The following is a 23,482-nucleotide window of genomic DNA, read 5'->3' as shown; positions in this document are numbered from 1 at the left end:
GGAAAAGCAGTTACACTGCACTTAGAGGCTGGAGGCTGGATACATTGTTTTTTTCTTCTTTCTCTTTGATCACTTGAGAGTCAAGGTTCTTTCAGCTTGTTTACTGACAGTGATAATAGGAAGAGCACAAGTTGTTTATACAGATGCTTTTTGGAAGTTCTATCACTAGCTATTGGAGGGAAGACAATATTTTGACTTGAAAGATAGCAAATGAATGAACCTAAATGAACCTGTTTATTAAAATAGCCTTGAACCCTATAGTGGCAGTATCTACAAAACTGAAAGAATGGCCCAGCAGGAAAAAGAAACTGTAACATTGCAAATGATTATGTTTGAAATTCAAAATCTATTAGTTGTGACAGAGAGAATTGAAAAGAGATTGGAGAATATGGAATACAAAACAGAAAAATGTGATGGAGAAATTGAGGATGTTTACCAAATGAAGAAAGTGGAGGATAGAGTTCAAAAGAAGGAAGAAAACAATGAGCAAAGAGATAAGAAAACTGTGGATACTGACAACAAAATGAGCATGGTTGGTAATGGCAAGAGCGGAATATGGAAAGGGGAGATAGATGGATTGGAACTCTACCCCAGACTTCAAAACACAGAAGAAGAAAAGAGAGAAAAATTGATGGAGATAAGGAGAGAAATCTTGATAGAAGCACTAGCAATAACCAAAGATAAGCTGATGGAAAGAGCAGATGTTGGGTTTCAAGCTTTTGTGAGATACAAAAGGAACAGCATGTTGCCAAGGAAGATTTATACAAGATTTATTAAGAAAATAACTAGAACATTAATGCTACAAAGGGCAAGAGATATAAGACCGTACTATTGCTAGAGGGATGCACGCTGATGCAATGAAAACATATAATAAAAATTAAGCTAAATTTAGTTTACTAGTAGTATGTATAAAATGAAGGGAAAATAGCTATAGTTAAATAATGATAACAATACATATAGATATATTAGTTTGATAATATGAAATTTTATATAAACAATGTATGGAGATTATGAGAGGTTTAAAAGCTTTATCTAGAATACGTTATAAAGATGTATTGTGATTGGATGATTTTAGGATGATTTAATGGAATGATCATATAATCCTATTCTAGATTTTGAATATTATATATAAAAGGACATAAAAACAATTATAGTCAAATTAAGGTTGAGATATAATAATTGTGATGTATATGAATATAGGTGAATTTAGAATATGTGATTTGATATGAAAAGTAGGTGGTTGACTATGGAAGAGATGCATGGAAATACTGTAACCAACTGACACACTTTCTACAATTTATAATGGAAGATGGGGTTTTTAATTTTTATGTTTGTTTGTCTTTGTTCAAAAACAAATAAAAATTGTTTTTAAAAAAGATATGAAAAGGTAAGGGATAGTTTTTTTTTAAAAAAAAACTTCAGTTCTTCCAGCAGGTGGTGGCAGTACCTAGTCAATCTTGATTCATCTTGAAAAAATAAACAGTATTGGCTGTGGTCAATACTTGGAATGCAGGCCACTAGAAAATCCCAAGGGTGTAGAAAGACTGGGAACTTGAAAAACAAATCACACACACACAGAAAAAAAAGAAAACTGCTTCTCTAGTTTTGCCCAGAGCCGTTGTGCCATACCATTAATAACTTTGTTACAGTATATTGAAAATCAGATATCTCAGGATAAAAGTTGAATTAAGTGGGAATAAATTGCTTAAGAAGTCCATGTATGAAAAGGAAAGAAAGAATCAGACCAAATGGGTGATAAATTAGATGGACTGAATATAAAATTGAGATGCCACTTGATTGGGATGGTTTAATCTACTAGAAAGAATACGTGCAGTATTAAATTACAAAATGAAAAGGAAGAAAGACGCAACTGGGAGAGATAAAGTTGGGATAGGATGGATGAGCATTTGACAATTCAGCATGATAAGATGGTACATACATGGTCATACCGTATTTACGGAGAAGATCAGCTACTACAGAACACAGGAATCCAATAAAGAAGTCAACATCCATGTATATGGAGATCGCTAGATGGATGGATATTTTGGCTTCATGTTTTAAATTTCTATCATGTTCTGGTAGCAGACTTTTCAGCTTTTCTTCCCCACAGCCTGGAAAGTAGAAAGCATCTACTCTTTGTTTATATAATGGTTTTGTGTGGCCTGAGACTTTCAGCATGCCAACTTGTCACCTTTAGTTCTTTTAAGAGGCAAGAATGATTTGCAAATATAGAAAGATATCATGAATGGGGTTGATATAAATTAGATGTAATTAATTTTTAAATCTTCTGCCTTTAATTCTTTTCCACATTATTAGCATTTCTTTTTTTGCATTTTGTATAATACTGCTTAACTTTGAAAGAAATAGCATGTCGCATATGCATAATATTATACTCAATGCTTCCCAAGCTTTTTCCTCCATTACTAAGAACAGCTTATCAAAAAGTCCTTTTATCAAATATAAACAAAACATTTGAAGTCAATTTAAACTGACTTAAATTGTTGTGATTGGGTAATAGGTACATGGTAACACTATATTAGTGAATACTTTAAGGAGTATTAAATGAGGGGTGGTAAAGTCATAAATTATTTTTGTGTGATTCTTTAAAAAGTTGTTTTCTAGAAAGTGAGAAAAAGTTAAAGAAGACAGTGTACAAATATTCTGGACAATTATTAATTGTTGCACATTTAAGATAGTAAAAGATATATATTCCCAGGGAATTTGTTGGTGTACTTAAAAACCCTATTAAGTATATCTGATAAATGCTAAGCTAATGACTTAACAGAAATGAGCAATTGCTTACAATACAGAAACACTAACTTCATTCCTTGGATTCTCTACTCGTGGGTCATACATGATGAGTCTTTGGAAAATTAATAAATTAAAAATACATAAAATTAAACAAACAATTGAATAAACTAATCTAATGTGTAAAACTTAATAACAAGAACAATAGAGCCTAGATACTCTATAGCAAGTATTCTGTCCTTTTGAATTAATCTCAAATACTAGTTATGCAGTTATATTCCTTAGGAAACAACTGCGTAAACTATTATCTTCCTCAGTGAATTGAGAAACTAGCATATGTAACTTATGTTTGTAAATCATAATTGTAAATCATAAATCTTAGCTACATACATACACACATATAAAGAATTTTTTACCTGTGCCACCATATTTATCTGCCATGTTGATATCGGTGACCAGTTTTAGTTTTAACATTGTTTGGATGACATCATCACTACCTTTGCCAGCTGCCCACATAAAAGAAGTTCTTCCCTCAAGATCTGAGTCATCTCTCACAGAAGGATGTTTAAAAAATTCTTCTACAGTTTCCTACAATAGAAATATTCACTGAGTATGATTGGTTTTGAAATTACTCTGTAATATAATTGCATATTCAAATTATAAATGAAAAAAATATTTTTTTAAAATAAATGATACTACTTGCGGAACCATCTCATTCCACTAGGATTGGCCCATCCCAACCTTGCCAACAGAGGAGGCCTGCTGTGGGTCCTGTCCAAACTGATCATTCCGGGTGGCGGGGTCCATGATAAGAATCTTCTCTGCTGTTGCCCTCTAAACATTTTGCACCCCCACCCTCCGGAGTGAGATCAGCCCAAACCCTCCTGACCTTTTGTAAGGACCTAAAGACCTGGCTCTCCCAGTTAGCTTGGGGCAATGAGGGAGGAGTAGCACCTCAGTGGAGATGGTTGATTGAGTAAAAACAGATCTCACCTTCCCCCCACCCCATTCTGCTGCTGCCCTCTCCTTCTGTATTTGAATTTTAACAGTTGGCATTAACATGTGTCACAGAGTACTGTACAAAAGTGTTAGGTAATTGTGCAAACATGCTGTACATTAAGAATGCTTTCAGAAATAGATAACAGTTTATTGTAACAATAATAGTTTATTGTTATCAATTAACAAAATGGCAATTAAATGAACAGAAGATAAATCCAAAGCAAATCAATATTCGATATGACCACTCTTTGCTTTCAAAACAGTATCAATTCTTATACTTGCACAAAGTCAGGGATTTTGTAGGATTAGAGGTATATGTGTGATTAACCAATTACACCAAGCAGGTGCTAATAACATCAATTTCATATGTAGAGTGAAACACAAAACAGAAACAGCTGTGTGGTAGGCTTAAAACTGAGTGAAGAACAATCGAACTCTACTACTAAATATTGAATTGATTTGGATTTCTCTTCTGTTCATTTACTTTCCATTTTGTTAATTGATAAAAATAAACTATTAATACTACTACTTTTGAAAGAATTCTTAATTTAAAGCATTTTTGCACATTTGTTTAACACTTTTGTACAGTACTATATGTGTATGCATATGATTACAAACGGCTAATACATTTTGTAAATAAATTAATACAAATATACTGGATTTTTCAGAGTATAAGATGCACTGGAGTATAAGACGCACCAAGATTTTGAAGAGGCACAATTAAAAAAAAGTTTTTGCACTCTGCAGAACTCCCCAAAACAGCCTGTTTTCAGCAAAAAACAGGCCCGTTCTTTTTTTTCAAAAAAGGGGCATGAATAGCCTTTAGTAAGCTTGTAGAGTGTTCCGGGAGGGGAGAAAATGAGCAAAAAATGGCCAGTTTTTCACAAAAACAGGCTCATTTTTGGTCAAAAAAAGGGCATGCATAGCTTTTAGGAGGCTTATAGAGTGCTCCTGGGAGCTGGGTGTGTGTGCAAAATTTAGCAAAAAAGGCCAATTGTTTGCTCATTTCTGCTCTCCCCAGCCTCATGGGATATGCAGTAGTCATAAGTAGGAGGACCAGTCATAAGTCACTTTTTTCGATTCCATTGTAACTTTGAGCTGTCACTAAATAAATTGTAAATCGAACATTGCCTGTATATGCTGAATTATTTTTATATTACTCAAGTTTACACAAATTGTTGTTAAACAAATTCTTTATTCATCAGCTGAAAACAGCCTGATTAAATTACTTTCTTTAATTATTTAACAATGTAATTCAATTAGGAAGAATCATTTGTGTGAGAAAGAATGAATGAAAAGGTTTTAATGAAGTGTCTGAGGTTTATTTACATTGTTATTTTTCATTACTTTCCCCTATCTTTAAATATTTAATGAAATATTATCTAATTTAGAAATTAACAATACTTCTATAGATTAAAAATGGTTTTAACAGCATATTTGTGTTTTAGCTACAATTATTTATTACTTTGAAGCTTTTTAAATGAAGTTTGCTTAATAAGCCGTTTAACTACATAGAATTGTTTTACTGTGATTATTCTTGATCTAATGATTTTTATAGTATTTGCTTAAAAATATAAATTCATTATAAAATATCTAATTAAATACCTCTAAGAAATTCTAAATTATGGTTATTTGGAAATTCAATAGCTCATAAATTAGCTAATTCTTTTATATCCAATAGGTCATTTTCATAGTATTAATTGAAAGAAATTGGATAATACGTTGATACATTATGTCTATTGCTTTTGACAGAGGTACTTTTTTTATCCTGAATATTAAGTGAATATATTAAATTCTATGTAAAATATAATATAAACTACAATGTAAAAAGTAAATGTTGTAAATGGGATGCTGTAGAGTCTCCTGCTTGGGCTTGGACTAGATGACCTACAAAGTCCCTTCCTGCTTTGTTAATCTATCCAAATGCTTATCTTTTCAGATCTGGGTTTCTTTTGATACAATAAACATAAAAGTATTTATTAAATTGTCTTTAGATTATTAATAACAAGAATTGAAAAGAACATTTGGAAAGAAATTACTCACTTTTCATATGTGTGTGTGTGTGTGTGTGTGTGTATAGTGTGCAAATAATGTTAAACAGTAAAACATTGAAATAGAAACTAAATGTTCTCTAGCTTCAGTTTCTTAAGCCAAAGTTAATCTGCATTTTCTTCTTTACTAATTTCAATTTTGGCATCTATTTACTGACTGTACTTCTAAATTTCACTTTTTTATATATGTAGCTACACTTGTGTTTTTATTAGCCTTTTTCATTTTTTTTAAAAAAATGCTTACAATGTCTAATTATTGTATTTTTTCGGAGTATAAGACGCACCGGAGTATAAGACACACCAAGCTTTTGAAGAGGCAATTTAAAAAAAAAAGTTTTTGCACTCTGCAGACCTCCCAAAAAAGGCCTGTTTTTTGTCAAAAAAAAAGGGCATGCATAGCATTTAGGAGGCTTATTGAATGTTCCTGGGCGCTGGGGAGGCAAAAAACGGCCTATTTTTCATTCATTTTTGTTCTCCCCAACCCCCAGGAGCACTCTAGAAGCCTCCTAAAGGCTATACATGGCCCTTTTGGCGAAGGGGGCAGGGTTTTGGGAGGCAAAAAATGCTATATTCAGTGTATAAGATGCACCTAGATTTTCAGCCTCTTTTCTGAGGGAAAAAGGTGCATCTTATACTCCGAAAAATATGGTACTTGAACCCCATTTTCTTTAAGAATAACATTATGTACTATACTACTCTTCAACTCTATTAATAGTGATAGAAAGAAAATAATTGTTTAATATTCCAAGTAACATTAAAAGTGAATAAATACAATACTATAATGTATTTAAGTCAAATATAATTAGAATTATCTGAAGTTTTTTCCAATTTTTACTTTTTTTCCCATCTACACAGATAACCATTAATTTATCATTTTATCAGTGACTGTTCAAAATTATGATGGTGCTGAACAAAGGGGCTATCTATATGTATGCAAAAGAAAATTTCTTTGAAACTCAAAAAATATGTTATCAAAACAGATTATCAAAAAAAAGCAACACAATAAAAATACACTAAATATTCAAAGTCAGTCTCAAAATGGAGAGGGTAGATAAAATGCATTTGAAAGTGGTACTTGCCATATTATATCCTGTATTTATATACGATAAATCTTTGACTGTGAAGAGAGAGGGAAAATACTTTTTCCCCATCCCCAAAACATTTCTAAAGTAAAAACATTCGAATACATCTTTTTTTAAACTTCCTCTTAACATACATTCTTTAAAGTTCACTTTCAGACCAATAAAATCCCAATGAACTCCAATGAACTCATTAAATGTACATCATTCCATCCAAGTTACCCTCATAGAATATTTTTTCTTCTTGTATACATCCATTCTATGTTTGAAATATATCATAGTTTGTCTTAGAAATTTTTCTAATTAAAAAAAACATTAGAACAAATGAAATGATGCCAAATATTACTTTCAACTTAAAAAATAATGTTTCTTTGCAACCTTTAATATGAAAAAACACAACCTTAAAACTAGACTGATAAAAAGGTCTGATGCTATTCAGGATGACATTTTCAAATAAACCATTTATCTCACTTACAGAAAAGTTACTTTGCGCTGCATAATGTAAAGGTGTTGCACCTTGACTATCAGAAAGGATTGTTCCAACTTTGTTTCTTTCTAAAAGAACATGGACTATCTTTGCATGACCTAAAAAATCAAAAGCAGAAAAAGCACAATTAATTTATGAATATATACCTAGTCATCTTATGACCCTAATTGAGTCCAAAATTTCCATTGCAAAGCAACACAGTTGTTAAGTGAGTTTTGTCCCATTTTTATGACCTCTCTGGCCACAGTTGTTAAGTAAATCACAGCAATTGATAAGTTAGTAATACAGTTAAATGAATCTGGCTTCCCCATTGACTTCGCTTGTCAGAAAGTTGCAAAAGGTGATCATATACCACAGGACAATGTCATCATTATAAATATATGCCAGTTGCCAATTTTGATTTTTATCACATGACCATGGGGATGCTGCTAGACTCATTAGTGTGAAAGATGGATGCAATGTTGTGAGTGGGGAAGAGACAAAGAGCCACATTCCAACAATGCTGTTTATTCAAGATAAGAGCAGACTAGAAACCAACATCCAGTTTCCAGCCGACAGCTCCTTTTAAAGGGAAGCCCTCAGCCAATTAACCAGTAACTTTAAAATACATCCTACACTTACACGCCTGTAGGAAAAGCCTCTGCTCATGCCTGCATGGACATAACACTTCTTACCACCTGCGGGATATTCCATTAATATGGAACACAAACATAATTGTCCAGATACATTGGTCTTCAACGACTTTGTGTTGACCTGCAGCTCTCTTGTATTTCTGTCTTGCCCCCACCTGTCCACTGCCTCCTCTGCGCTTCTTCAACTACATCAGATGGATTACTAATGCTCTCCAGGGCGTCCAACTGGTCATATCCCTCAGCTGGAGGTGGAGGACAGCAAGGTGGACTCCGTGGCAGTGGACTCTCAATAACAGGTGCTTCATTCTGCACTGGATTGGTCCTTTTGATACCATTTCCCTGCATTGTCGTCCCTCTTGCTCTTCTGGATCCCCACCCCAGTTTGCTTTTTCCAGCTCCCTGTTCCACTGCATGGATCCGAAGCTGGCCAATATGTCGGTGCCACTGTCATACATCTTCGAGCTCCACCCAATATGAATGGGGCGTGACTTCTGTGATATGTGCCGGCACCCATAGAGGTTGACCGGTATAATTTGGGAATATACTCGGTCACCTTGATCAAATGTTCTGACCATATTTTCCCAGTCTGAAAGGGTTTCTATCGAATAATCTGGATGTATTCTAAGTTTGAACTCAGGCGATGACCCATAAGTAATTTGGCTGGGCTCCTACCGGTCGCTACACAGGGGGTGACATGTTGGTTGAACAAATACTTATTAAGTTTCTCTTGATAGTCCCTGGGGCGTATACGAGTCAACACGTCTTCCATTGTTCGCACCATTCATTCCACCTATCCATTACTTGTGGGGTGAAAAGGCATGACAAAGGCATGACGTATTCCAATGGTACCCAAAGTGGGTGGTACCGCCCTCTGGGGGGGCGGTGGGATGTCCTAGGGCAGTGATGGCGAACCTTTTTTGGCTCGCGTGCCACAAGTGGGGGGAGCGCAGGGGGGTCATGTGCGGGCGTGCCACACCCATAATGCAATTGCGACCCCCCCAGTACGCATGCATGCCAACGCGCGACCCTCCCCCATTTTTACATGCTTTCTTCACCCTCCCCAGCTTCCAGAGGCTTTATAGGAGGCCTCCGGGGGGGGGAGGCTCTTTTCGCCCTCCCCAGGCTCCTATAAAGCCCCTGGAGTCTGGGGAGGGCGAAAAATGGCTTTCAAAAAGGTGAACTCAGCTGGCCAGCATGCGCATGCGCGCTGGCCAGCTGAAAGGGCAGCGCCTCGCATGCCCTGACAATTGGCTCCGCGTGCCACTTGTGGCACGCGTACCATAGGTTTGCCATCACTGTCCTAGGGAGCACTAAGAGGCAAGGGGGGAGGCGCTAAGAGGCAAGGGGGGCGGCAGAGGAGTGCTGGAGGTGGCCCCTTTGTTAGAATGATGTTTTTGCGTGTTTCAAGCGCTGGGTGTCCTCTCACTCCCTCCGCAAAGTCACCGGCGGTCCGATTCCAACATGCGAAGGCGGAAGAAACGAGTCGGCTTGTTCCGTAACCCAAAGTCCAGAACCAATATCGCCCCCACCAGGCGGGGGGGAAGCTCCTTCCCACTAACCACAGTTCGTGCTGACCTGAGAGCCTTCCCTTGGTGCATGTGCTGCTTTGGGGGAGGATGGGGGGTTCCACGCAGATTGTTTAAGCGAGTGGTGGGGGAATGTAGCCCAGGAGGGGGGAATGAGAGGTAGTGATACACCCTCCAAAGAACACCCTCCCCCTCCGTGCTGGGATTTTATAGGGAAGCGACATAGGGCAGGTAAAGTTGGGTCAACAGCCCACAGCTCCGCCTCGGAGGCTTACAGAGGGGACACGGCCCAGGGCAAGAGATCTACAGATTTCTCTTTGGAGGCTCGCTCGCTCGTACGCGCACACACACACAGAGGGAGAGAGAGGGAGAGAGAAGCTGCGTTGGGGTGGGGGAGTAGAGGGAAGGGAGGGGGGCCAGCTTTTCTAGGCGATGTGGGAAAGAAGCACCGCCAACCCCCTTGTAGACCTGGCTTGCCTCGGCTCGTCCCCCACCTGCCCGCGGGGCTGCCCAAGCGAACTCCCAGCCAGCGTCTAAGCGGCTTGCGAGGACTCGCCTGGCCCCACCTGGGCAGCTCCAGGGGCTCTGCTCCAAAGCCTCGGAATCTCGGATGCTCCGCAATCCCCAAAGCTTCGGAAGCCGGTGCCTTTCAAGTGGGCGGCCGGAGCCGACACACTCCGTGGGGCGGTGCTTTCGGCGTGCTCTTTCACCCATGGGAAGCGCCTGCGATGGTGCCTCTCTCTCTCAAAAGCCGAGACTTTTGGCTTCTCTTTACAAAGTTTCTCTGGATGCAACTTTTCTGACACCCCCCACCCCACCCTGGGAGGAGATCCCGGGAGAGCCAGCTGAGCCCACTTGTTTCCACACGTCATGGGAACTCTGCCACTTCTTTCAAATTTGGGGAGGGTGGGCTCTCTGGATCAAAACTGGAAGGCGCTAAACTCTGCCTTGATTTTCCATTCCTGCCTGGGGGTTGCTCCTTTCTACCTTTTCTTGAAAATCCCCTCCCTCCCTTCGCTTCCTGGTCAGTGGCCCTTCCCCTCCCTCTCCCTGATTCATCCTTCTCCGAAGATTGGGGGAGGGAGGGAAGGAGGAGAAGCAGGGAAGGGGGTCAGGAGACTTATGGACAGGCCCCCCTTTTTTGTTTAAACAACCTTGGTTGCTGGATGTGAAAAAACCGCTCCCCCCGCCCCACCTCCCCATGCGAGGAGAGCTTTCCATGTGGAAGGGGAAAAAACCCCTGCGAGGGGTGGGAGGAGGAGTGATGCAAGATTTGGGGCAAGAGAAGCCCATATCAAAGCAAAGGCTCAGTGACATACGTATGTGGGAGGGGGAATTACGGTGGGTGGTAAGCAGCAGCAAGGTAGCTTGCTGCTGCTTGAAACTTCGAGGCTCTGCCTCCCCCCCAACTCCCCGCTGCACATTAAATGCTCCCCTCTGCCCCTAGGACAGGCTTGTAAGTCAAACCTGCTACATCAGTTTTGAACGGAAACTTTGAATATTTTCAAATTTGGAGGGGGGGTGAGGGTTGGAGAAGGAGGGAACGGAGGAGGAGATGGGGGTCCAGGAGTTCAAAAGCCCCTCCATAAAGCCTTCATTCAGATGCGCCAAAAGGATTCCAGGGGGGGGGCAGTCCCAGAAGGTAAGAGTTAAGATTTTAATCTTCCAGAAACGCGACTCCCAAGTTTGCTGGTGCAGTGAATTTCTGTGGGGCTGGGAAGGTTTTGTAGGGCGGGGGGGAAGCCCCTTAAAACAGACTCCTTTTTAAAAGGGTTCGCTTCCAACAAATCGAGCGATTCTTCAGGTGGATCTTAACAGAGTTGGAAGGGACTTCGTAGGTCATCTAGTGACTAGATATAAAGAAATTGACTCCAGATTACTGAACATGGTGATTTAAGACTCCTGCTAAATGACTTAAAACCAGACATTGGGAAACTGGTATCACTTCATCAAGCCCATCCAACACATTAAGAATTTACTGAACAGTGAAGTAGTTACTAAATTTTACTCAGTTTACTGTTACTAGTTACTAAGGTTCTTGATAAATGACTATCAGACTTTGAAAACCTGGTATCACTGGATCATGTTCAACAATTTTGTTGAATTAACATTAACTAAAAGGTTTTAAATTGGATTTTGAATAAATGTGTAATTAATTGTTACAGTTTTGAATTTTACTGTTACTATCTTCCTTGTCATGCAAACCGCCCAGTCACATGACACCCCCCCCACACCCACCAAGTCACACCCACCAAGCCACGCCCACAGAACCGGTAGTAAAAAAAATTGAATTCCACCATTGGGTGGGGGGCACTGAGGATCAATTTGTAGCCCCAAGGGGTTGGTGGACTGAAAAAGTTTGGGAACTACTGACGTATTCCTTCATTTGCTAGGAATACCTCGAATGCAGTTGCCATAAATTGAGGCCTGTTGTCTGATACAACACATCTGGCAAACCATGTGTTGCAAACATTTTGTTTAATACCCTGATTACAGCGTCTGTCGCATTTGACCTCATCATGGCCACCTCCAGCCATTTGGAATATGCATCAATGACAATTAGAAAAGACATTCCATTTATTGGCCCCACAAAATCAATGTGAAGTCTAGACCAGGGGCCTTTCGGTGTTTCCCAGTCCCGTGGTGGTGCTGAAGGAGGTGCCGGTCTTGATTCCTGGCATGCTTGCCACAATGCTACCCATTCCGTGATATTTTTTATCTATATTTGGCCACCATAGATAGCTACGATCTAACGCCTTCATCCTTAAAATCCCGGGGTGGCCTTCATGTAGAGTCTCTAGCAGTGATTTCCTTAACATTGAGGGTGTCACTACCTGGTTCCCCCACAACAGGCAATCCTTTTGCACAGAAAGTTCATACTGCCTTGCACAGAATGGCTTAAACTCAACACTTCCTGTCTCTTTAGGCCATCCCCTCCACACCCAGTTTAAAACTTGCATGATTGTTTGATCTTTTCTTGATTGGTTTGCCACTTCCGCAGCTGTAACCAGTTTGGGTGGCATAGTCTCTATCAGCAATACCGATGCTGCTGGATCTGAATCCTCCACTAGATTTGGTAGCAGACAACGGCTTAGGTCCAGTTCCGTGCCAGGTTGATATATAAGTCTATAGTTATATACTGCTAAAAATTCTGTCCAGGAATTTGGGGACAGGACCTGCGGTGTATGCCGGTCCCCTGCAATTAGTCCCAGCACCGGCTTATGATCTGTTACTAAATCAAATTTCCTTCCATAAACATATTCATAGAATCTCTTAATACTGGCAACTGCAGCCAACGACTCTTTATCAAGTTGGGTATAGTTCCTCTCAGCTGATGATAGCGTCCTGGAAAAGAACGCTATTGGAACTTCACGATTGCCTGGAAGGTGATGACTTAAAACTCCCCCAACTCCAAATGCGGATGCAACACACATCAGGACTAATGGCAGGCATTCATTATATTGGACGAGGACACTGTCTGAGGAAATTAATTTTTTCACCCCCACAAATGCGACCACTTCTCTGCATCCCCAAACCCACGGCACCTTTTTTCCTAACAGCTGGTGTAGTGGTTCGGCCACAGATGCCTTCTGTCGCAAAAACACGCTATAGAAATTGAGGAGTCCCAATAAGGCCTGAAGTTCCATCTTATTCTTGGCGCAGAATGTAATAATAATACTTTATTTACAGTCACAGACCAAAACATAACCACTACAAAAGAGACACAGCAGCCAGTCACCAAAACCCCAACTAAGGGAGGATTCAGCTCTCTCCTCTAATGGTCACAGCTCTCAAGAAAAACCTGGAAACCTGAGAGGTGATGTACGAGGAGACATCCCCAAAGCAATGCACAAACAAATCACAGCCATCAAGACTAGAGGGGACGATTTCAGGAAGAGACAGTAACCTAGATCTGTCCGCGCTAAACATAGGTCAAAATAGAAGAACATGCTCCGCTGTCTCAACCTCGGCTCTGTCACAAGGGCACAGCCGCTTATTAATCGGGAGCCTCTTGTAACGACCATCCAGAAGTGCTGAGGGCAAGACATTGAAGCGAGCTAGGGAAAAAGCTCTTCTATACTTGGGAATGGTTAGGGTATAAAAATAGGAAGCCATCCTCAATCCATAGTTATTAAGTTGGTTGAGAGTCAGGGGGGAGCAAGTTTTATTGGCTCTGGCTCGTAGATTTTGTAAATCAATGTCCACAAGCCGTTGGATTATCCTAAATTGGGCATCCTTGAGGTCGTAGTTTCCCAAGGCATCCTCCGTGAAACCTAGCAGAATGTATTGCTTGTACTTTCTCTTTGGTAGGGTGCAATCCAGACGCATCAACCAAGTAACCCAGAAACTCGAAGTGATTTACTGCTACTTTACACTTTTCTTCCTTTACCTTTAGCCCAGCCTCTTGGAATCTTTGTAACACTAGTCACAGTTGTTCAAATAGTTCAGGTTTACTGGCAGCATATATAAGCACATCATCAAAGTAGGGGACAACCCAGAGATGCCGTGTAACAACCATTCCATCATGCTTTGGAACAAACCCGGGGCCATGTTTACCCCAAACTGTAGGCGATGACAACGGAATGCCCCCCTATGTGTTATAATAGTTTGTGCTTCTGCAGTGGCATCGTCCACAGGGAGCTGTTGGTAAGCCCTTCCCCACAGTGTCTCATTTCCCCAATATGAATTGTGAAGATGGGTGGGGCACTCTCCTCGCATGTAGACTGCTCTGTCTGCGTTGATCACACCTCATCTCCACTCGCCAAGCCCTTGGATCAGGAGAAGGTGGTCCTGGCCCCTCGCCTGAGCTCTGTCCCTCCTGCCTCTGTTTGTCCCTGCCTGCAGGATTTACTACTTCAGAAAAAACTTGACTGGACTGACTCTGCTCTTCCCCCGTTTCTTCCAAGGCCAATGGAACTGCCCTCTCAATGTCTGGCATTTGTTGTTTCAGCTCATCTTCCCCCACAAATTCAGACTCTAAAGGGGGCATGACACACAAGCACCTGTATAAGGGAGTACTGGTGTATCTAGATGACATTTTAATTTACGCTGAAATGAACGCAGAGCATGTGAAACTAGAGACAGCCGTACTCCAAGAACTACAGAACTGCCAAGCTGTATGCCAAACTTTCCAAATGTGAATTTCACCAAAGTAAGAGACTACCTGGGCTACTGCATTCACACAAAGGAACTGTGATGGACCCTCACAAAGTCCTCTGCTCCACCTCAAATCAGAAAGCAGCGACAGAGCTTTGCCAACTTTTACTGTCAATTCATCCTGTCATATGTGCGAATCACACTCCCCATCACGAATTTGCAGTATGTTGGGCAGTAAGGGAAAAGGAGGCTTATGTGGTGAGTTGGGCACTCCTAACCAGGAGGCACTTCCTTGAAGGAAGCAAAATGCCTTTCAAAATATGGACTGACCACAATAGCCTAGAGACACTAAAAACCTCTTGGAGGCTGTCTCCAAGCAGCGATGGATGCAGTACATTAACTGCTTTGATTTCATGTTGCACTTCTTCCCGGGGGGAAGAACTTTCTGGCTGATGCGTTATCCTGAATGCCTCAATTCAATTGCCCTAAAACAGAAGTGGTCAAACCTCTGTCCCATCCAACCAATTAGTGACTCAAGTGACTACATGAGTGCAGGCAAAAGAAACCAACAAATTGACAATGAGGTGATGGCCACGCTTAAAATTGCCCTGAAGGATGAACCAATGGTTTCAAAGCCATGGAAACATTTGTTCAATCCAGGATGGACTGGCCTGGGTGGGATCTAGAATATATGTACCAGAGAACCAGAGACTTGTTCCTGGGGAAAAGCCATGACTCCAAGTCCAGTGGACACTTTGGCTTTGAAAAGACTTTACACCTAATCAAAAAACAGTTTTGATGGCCATGTCTGAAAAAAGACATTGAAAGATATGTGGCAAGTTGCCCCATCTGTGCTTCAGCCAAACAACAACAAGGGGACACCCTGGACTCCTCCAAGCAGTGGCAAAGCCTTAAGCACCCTGGAAAGAGAGATCGATTGGTTTTATTGTGACGTTTCCAGAAAGTTCTGGGGATACTGTTATAAGGGTGATGACTGATTTATTTTCTAAACAGGTGCATTTTGTCCTCTGCCACAAGATCTCTTCAGCACAGGGATTGGCCAAGCTATTATTGCACCATGTCTATAGACTACATGGAGTCCTACAACATGTCATCTCAGATAGAGAACAATTCACCTCTAAGTTTTGGAAGATATTTCTTAAATTACTATTAGGTAAATGGTATGAACAAACAATAAGGACTGTCTGGGGTCTTGGAAGATTCTGAAAGCTTTACCCAATACAAGATCTAAATGTAGATTGAACTGCATGAATCAATGTATTAAGTTGATGTATATATATAATCATGTATATAACATATAAGTTGATCTCATGATATTTTTCTGTCTCCTTCAAGGTAACCTCTTTACAACTATCTCAGGATGCAGTCTCTTAACTGAGAAAAGCAATATTCCACAAGATTAGGTAACAAATATGTTCAAAAGGGTTAAGAATTTCTATTATTCATAATTTACCCAATAAAGCTGCCCAGTGAAGTGGAGTTCGAAATAAATTATCATAAGAAGACACGTTGCAACTTTCATAGGAAGTCAGCAGATCAACAACAGCTATATTCCCATCAGCAACTGCAAAATGGAGAGGAGTTCGTCCTTCATAATCTTGCCAGTTTAGCAGAGATTCAGTTGGAGCAGCATCCTGGTTTATAAAAAGACCAGTTAAAAAGATACAGTGAACTTTTAGGGATGGCAATAGATACTTAAAAAGTCCTACTGGAGTTCAAGCAGTAAATCAAGCAAACACCATTTTAATTAAAAATTATTAACTGTATGAACTGATGGTAATTAAATTCCCACTTTCTTTAGAACAAAATTACATTTTATTTTTTAAAGCAGTGATAGGCAACCCAACAGCATGAAATTGTATCACCAAAATGTGGTAGCAAATTGTCAAATTTTGGTGTTGCCATTTTTAAAAAGCTTTTTGTGCAAAAATAAAGAAACATGAAAATGAAATACCTTTAGAAAGATCAGTGTGGGAATGAAACAACTTGCCACAGTCAACTTGCTGCGGCCAACTCACTTCAGCTAACTCGCCAAAGCCAATTCGCCACAGCCAACTCATAGCCAACTTGAAGCGGGAAAACTCACCACGGGCAACTTGCTGCAAGACAACTCTTTGCAGGACAATTTAACAATTCTATTTAATTATTTAAAATAAATATTTTTTTAAGTTTTGCCATTCACATTTCAGTGAGTTTGAGTTGTCTTGTGGCAAGTTGTCCTGCAGTGAGTTGTCCTGTGGAAAGTTGGCTTTGGTGAGTTGGCTGTGGCAAGTTGGTCATGCCGAGCTAACTGCAGCAAATTGCCATATTCATGCCTATCTCTAAAAGTGGGCTAAAATTGTGCTGTTGAAATTTAGGGCAAAATAGCCAAATTTTTGGTAATAGGAGTTGGGGATAAAACATGAAAATAAGATACAAAAATGGGAAAAGAAATTCATGGGGGAATCAATTGAACATCTCTACCATTAGCCTGTCCAAGCTCCTCCAAAATCAAGAAAAAACTAGAGCAAAATTCTCAGTTTGTAGCTTTTTAATGTCACCTCAGTGAAAAGTTGGAAAGTAAATTTGACCCATTAGAAATTGTCCATCCATGTCGGAGGAGGGCATTGCTTGTGCTTTAATTAATGTTATCACACTTCACAATCTATACTTTTTTGTATTTAATATTAGTAAATTTGCATTCTAACTGATGACTCTTAACGCTTAAAGTGGCTTATGCTATTGACAAAATAAATTGATATATAAAGATGTATAACCAACCTCCATAAAAAGACCTGTCCTCTGATGTGTCTTTATAGAAAAAAAATGTTGATAGTATGTGGATGGACTAAAACAGTTTAGCTGAATTTAAAGTCGTTCCCCCCTCCCGCCCTTTTTGCATTATATTGGATCAGTTTTAGCTTGTGAATCCCAGCAACGTATAAAGTCGGATTTATATGTTCCATCATTTTTCGTTTGGATCTCTGTCTAACCTTGTTTGTAATTGCTACCTGGAAAGCTCTGAAAGATATTTTTGTTAACATCACATATGCCTTTCTGAATAAAGGCTCCTCAATTAAAATAGGTAATTATCAGGCCACTTATAAAGACATTGTGAACTAAATGCCTCAGGGATGGACAATGATAGCCAGCCTCTAATATTTCATACTTAGGTAAGGTGATAAAGAGAGTGACGGCATCTCTGTCTTTGAGGAAACATTATCTTGATCCATTTCAAAATGGTTTCATAGTCAATTGTACTGTTGATTGTTCCTTGGTTAGCCTGACAGATGACTTAGTGTTTGATATTTGACAAAATGAGTGTGACTTTGATGGGTTGGAAGCCACAATTCTAGACAGAGAATAATATATTTGTATTGAATAGGGGAAAATTCTTCTAGAAGGTGAAGTAAGCAGTTTGTTAATAGTAACACTAAAATCATACTTACATATTCCTCTACTCCTCCATTCCTACTCATTTTGCATTACTTTTTTCAGGCAACTTTACATATTTGCCTAGGACACGTGATAGCGAACCTATGGCACGTGTACCACAGGTGGCACGTGGAGCCATTTGTCAGGGCACGCGAGGCATTGCCCTGTCAGCTGGCCAGCGCGCATGTGCATGTTGGCCAGCTGACTTTGGCTTCCTTTTGAGGCCATTTTTCGCCCTCCGGAGGCTTCCCTGAGGCCTCCGAAGAGTGAAAAACCGTCCCTACGGGCAGACCAGAAGTTTGGGAACGGACATCCGGTTTGCTCGTAGGACCGTTTTTTGTCCTCCGGAGCCTTCAGGAGGCTTCCCTGAAGGCTCTGGAGGTCGAAAATCGGCCCTATGGACCGGAAGTCATTTCCAGTTTGCTTGTATGCCGGTTTTTGTCCTCTGGAACCTTCAGGGAAGTCTCCTGAAGGCTCCTGGAAGTTGAAAATCGGCCCAACGGGGAACCTGGATGTTTGGGAATGGTGACTTCCGGTTTGTCCATAGGACTGATTTTCGACCTGTGGAGCCTTCAGGGAAGGCTCCTTCAGTCACCATTCCCGAACTGCCAGGTTCCCGTAGGTCCGTTTTTCGCCCTCCGGAGCCTTCATGGAAGCTCCTGAGCCTCCGGAGGGCATCCGGGGGTGGGGGTGGGGGAGGCTGTTTTCACCCTCCCCAGGCTGCTAGAATGCGTCTGGAGCCTGGGAAGGCGAAAAAACTGCAGCAAAAGTGGTTACTGATCAGGCCCATAGCATTATGGGTGTGGCATGCCAGCGCACGACCCCCCTGTGCACACCCCGCTTTTGGCACGGCAGCCAAAAAAGGGTTGCCATCACTGACCTAGGATAACTGAACTTTTCTTAAATAATTTCCCCCCGTATCTGATGATTACAGGGACATATAGCATAACGTAACAATATTTCTAAAAGGTTAAGGTTGGAAATATAATCTTTTTTTTTAATGGCCACCTGTAATGAGGAGCAGCTGGCCCTTTCAATCAAAAGCTAATCTGATGTGTCAGTAAAAGAAAAGAAAGGTTTCATTAGATTTCGACAGGAAGAGTCTTTTGGGTGAGATAGTTGGGTGGAGAGCTGGATGAGGGGTTTACCTTAGACAAGGTTGAAAGTCAGTTTAGTTAGAATTATTTAGGGTTTTTTTTTCTAAAAAAATACTGAATGTGTTGCAAAAGATTAAATTTATTTTCTTTTGATAAGTTTAGTAAAAATTATTTTTTCTTTCCTTCCTGGCTTTCATTACCAATCTCAGTTTGGTTAAACTAAGATGTTGTTCTGGTTTCCTTTTTTGTATTTAGCCAGACCTAGGGATATTTCCCATTTAACTCTCTCCTAGTTCTCCAGAGGCTTGTGTTGAAGAGAGAAACTGGTTTATAATAAAGGGGTGACAACAGCAAGGAGATCAGTCACTGTATATCCATATGCACAGCTACCTCAGAACTGATGGACTTCAAAGAAGAGGCTGGTTCCATCCTGAAGATGCTCTTTTGCCCTCAATACCTAACCAAGCAAAGTCTACTGATTTTTTCTTGTAATTTATCTTTGATTACTCCAGCATTGTTAATACTTTCTGAAGTCGATTGATCCCTCTTCCATTTGTATCCACAGAGGAATTTATGCATTTAACAAAATATGAATTTTATAATTTAAAACAATGACAGTGGAGAACAATGATCATCTCCTTGCTTGTTTTTTTAAATATGCCAGTATCTCAGAAATCTCTGAATTAAACTACCATTATGTTCTCAATGCATTTTTGAAAATTTCCTTTTGGAAAATCATTTTTGAAAAACTTGCAAATACCTAATAAGTGGTCATCTGGCCTAATACAGGTAATTTGGATGTTTGAATATGTAGATTGTAAGCTGTTTTTATTTGGTTGCAGAACAATTAAAGCAGAAGATAAGACTTATTATGGTCAGTTACACAATGAAGCAGATATTTACAGTGGATTTTGTATTTTTAATATATCTATCAAGTTCTTTGCAAAGACAGGAAATAGACAGATGTTGTTGGATGAAGTTAAAAGTACTGCTGCAGAATGTAAGCTGTTCCAAGTAAAGCTGCCTTTTGCAACTGACTGGGATTTTTGTCAATACTGATACTGTTGTTATGACTATTGCAATAATTTCAGTTAAAATATTTTTGTTCATATTAGAATTTCAAATTTCTTCCACTTACCACATTTTGATATTTAGGTACTTTGTATTTAACAATGTATTTTTGCCTTTCACAGATACTCATTAAATTGTTTGAATGGTGCTTGATTGGTGGTTATAGAATTCTGAGTTTTAGGGTAATGCAATTTTGGAATTTATCAAATAGCCTTCAATAAATCTACTTTTTATTATATAGCTCATTTAGTCAAGTCCTAAACAATGAGACAATAAAGAATGTAGCAGCCATTTGCATAGCTTTTTGTCTCATTTCACAGCCGTCAAACTATTAACCATTTTCTTTTCTTTTCACAGCTAAAGATAAAGATTCAGAAATTTATTCAATATTCTAAACGGATATTACTGCAAAATAAAGTAGAGTTTTACGTAATATTTTTGGTGTAACATATGACCAACATTGAGAAAAAAAAATCATACCAAAATGCATTTCACAGTATTAACTGCACTGGGATCCTTATGATTAGCTGCCCAATGAAGTGGAATTCTGCCTTCAATGTCTGGGATTCCAATGTTAGAATCATGTTTGATAAGAATCTTCACATGCTCTGGATTATTGTAATAGGCACTCCAGTGAAGAGCAGTTTGCTAAGAATAAGAGTAGACACAAATATATTTTTTAAATCCAAAGGGAAATACATTGCAATTGAAATCAATGTAGTTGTAGTATGCCTTAAAGTGTTTGATTGGGACAAATGAGACCCAGGTTCAGGTTTCCACTTTACTTTGGAGTTTATTGGATGACCCTGGGCAATCTCTTAACATCTCATATGATTGCTGTTGTGAGGATAAACTATGGATAGATAGATAACTAGATCTCCTTTGCTCTTAATTAAACCAATGGTCCCAATTTGTGGTCTAGGAAACTGGTGGTTCATGAAGATAGTGAAGATAATATATTATAGAACCAGTCTGGTGTAAGAAATCAGGCTAGAAACTGGGAGACCCAGTTCTAGTTTTGCCATGGAACGAAATCAGCTGGAATGAGCTTGATTCAATTACTTTGTCTTAGCCCCAGGAAGAAAGCAATGGCAAACCACTTCTAAAGTCTTGCCAAGAAAGCTACATGGACTTCTCTGGGAAGATGTCAGGAATCAAATAACATACCAAAACTTGCAATGTGCAATCCTATCAAAAATGTCACAAAGTTTCAGCGTTCACTAACATCTCTCGAGATTTCACAAGCTCACAAAATTTCAGCCATTAGTTTTTGTTAAAAGGACAGATAAAGTGTGTCATGAATCTATAAGCATTGTTTTTCCAACACCGAGTTTCCAAATACATTTTGCAGTGTATTTAAGGAAAAAGTAGCATCTCAGAGGAAAGAGAAAATATAAAATAAAAAAGATAATAAAAAGTATAGCACTGAAACAGATTTCTTCATAATCATTTTTGATATTTGCAATTTTAATAATTACAAATTGTAATTATTGAAAAATAATAAATAAACTAAATGATAGAAATAAATTATTTAAAGATAACAATTATTTTCATAAATTTCAGAGCCTGAAAACAGTTGAAGATAAGTACTTAGTTAACAGAAAACAGCAAATTTCTGTTTAGCAAATGACTATAGCTAATTGCACAACTATAATCTTCAGTGGTTTTATGGATATGCAGAAATGGAGTGCAAAGTATTATTTCTTGCTCGCTATTTTTTGCATTATTTGTGAAAAGGCAAAATGGATTCAGAACATATTGATTCCAGTTTTCTCGAGATTTTAAATTTAGATTTATGATTCTAGATTCTAGATATATTCTTAAATAAAAATGATCAAATAAATTCCATCAAAATAGACCAGCTATTTTAAATAGATTGCTATAGTTAAAGCTTCTGAGAAAGTCTTGGTAGAATATTTTCAAGTACATAGCTGTTTATCAAAAAAAATTTACCTTGTTCTTGTCCTGCGTATCTACTTCTCCTGGTGCCATATACTTTAACAACAAAGCTAAGCACTTTGGACTCTTATGTTGGGTAGTTAGGTGTAAAGGAATGATTGCTTCCAAATCCTTCTTCATCCAGTTTGCTCTATGAGCAAGTAAAAGTTTCATAAAGCGATAATTGCCCTAAACAAGTTAATGGAAGAGGGAAGGGAAGACATAGAAGTTAGATCCAGCTAGAAGTTAAAAAAAGAATACACACTCCTGTTAAACTACCAAAAAGAGATTAAGATAAATCACTTCAGAATTTTCCTCTCTTTAATATAGCAATATATAATTTAATATAATTGTAATATTGAATTGAATAACCATCTAAATCTTTTAAGGGTAAAAATAACAATAAAAGCACACAATAATATGTTTGCATAAATATAGACATTTTCCACTGTACATAACTGATAGGTGCTATCACTTTTGAAATGCAATTATTAGGCAAAATGACTGTGTGTGTGTGCGCGTGCGGAGAGAGAGAGGGGGGGGGAGAGGGGGGAGAGAGAGAGAGAGGGAGGGAGAGAATATGAATTTATTTATTTGATTTAGAAGGTCACCCGATTCAGTATGATTATGGGCAGTGTACCACATTAAAAAAAACAATACATCAAAGAAGAGAAAAACACCACATAACAATTAGCAAATATAAATAAAATGGCAACGTAGCACATGACAAAACAATCAAAAGTGGACTTTGTTCAATTGGACCTTTATGTTTGGGGAAACAGCCAGGTACGGCCCCCTGCACCTATGTGTGGACTATAGAGGGATAAACACTCTACCAACTGTCACTAATGAAAGACATGTTATCTCATTCGGCCAAAGGGAAGATTTTTTTTTTACTAAATTGGACTTGTGGGACGCTTGTATTACTGAGTTCTGATCAAAGATAGAGAGGAGTAGAAGATAGCTTTTAACTGCCCCTTAGTGTTTTTCAATTCAGGGTCCTCTCCTTCAAATTACAGGGGGGCCTGCTGTCTTCATGCAGCTGATAAATGAGGTGCTGCAAGAGCACCTATACAGATGTGTGTTGATCTACCTGCATGACATACTGATTTATACTGAGACTATTGTGGAGCATGAGAAGCTAGTTAGACCGATCCTCAAAAAACTAAGAGCTGCTCAATTATATGCTAAACTCTCAAAATGCAAGTTGCATCAAATTGACTATTTGTGCTACTGCATCTCCTATAGGGGAATAGAGATGGACACTGAGAAAGTTAGGGTGGTACTAGAGTGGGCCTCACCCTGCACCAGAAAGCATCTGC

The 23,482-nt window shown here is 39.2% G+C and overlaps 1 protein-coding gene across 2 annotated transcripts in view; it reads right to left on the bottom strand.

Moving 5' to 3' along the window:
* INVS (inversin) overlaps positions 1–23,482 on the bottom strand; it is a 102,298-nt gene that overhangs the window by 40,821 nt on the left and 37,995 nt on the right. For both annotated transcript variants that reach the window (XM_081970089.1, XM_081970090.1), the window contains 5 exons: positions 22,176–22,349; positions 20,703–20,870; positions 16,094–16,274; positions 7,353–7,462; positions 3,165–3,336 (listed from right to left, as the gene is read on the bottom strand). In XM_081970089.1, the coding sequence (XP_081826215.1) occupies positions 3,165–3,336; positions 7,353–7,462; positions 16,094–16,274; positions 20,703–20,870; positions 22,176–22,349 (805 nt within the window). The remainder of the gene's footprint in view (positions 1–3,164; positions 3,337–7,352; positions 7,463–16,093; positions 16,275–20,702; positions 20,871–22,175; positions 22,350–23,482) is intronic.

Source organism: Natrix helvetica (assembly GCF_964273705.1).
Source record: "Natrix helvetica genome assembly, chromosome: Z".
Taxonomy (NCBI): domain Eukaryota; kingdom Metazoa; phylum Chordata; class Lepidosauria; order Squamata; family Natricidae; genus Natrix; species Natrix helvetica.
The sequence above is the reverse complement of the archived record's forward strand: the minus strand, read 5'-3'. Positions and strand labels throughout refer to the sequence as shown.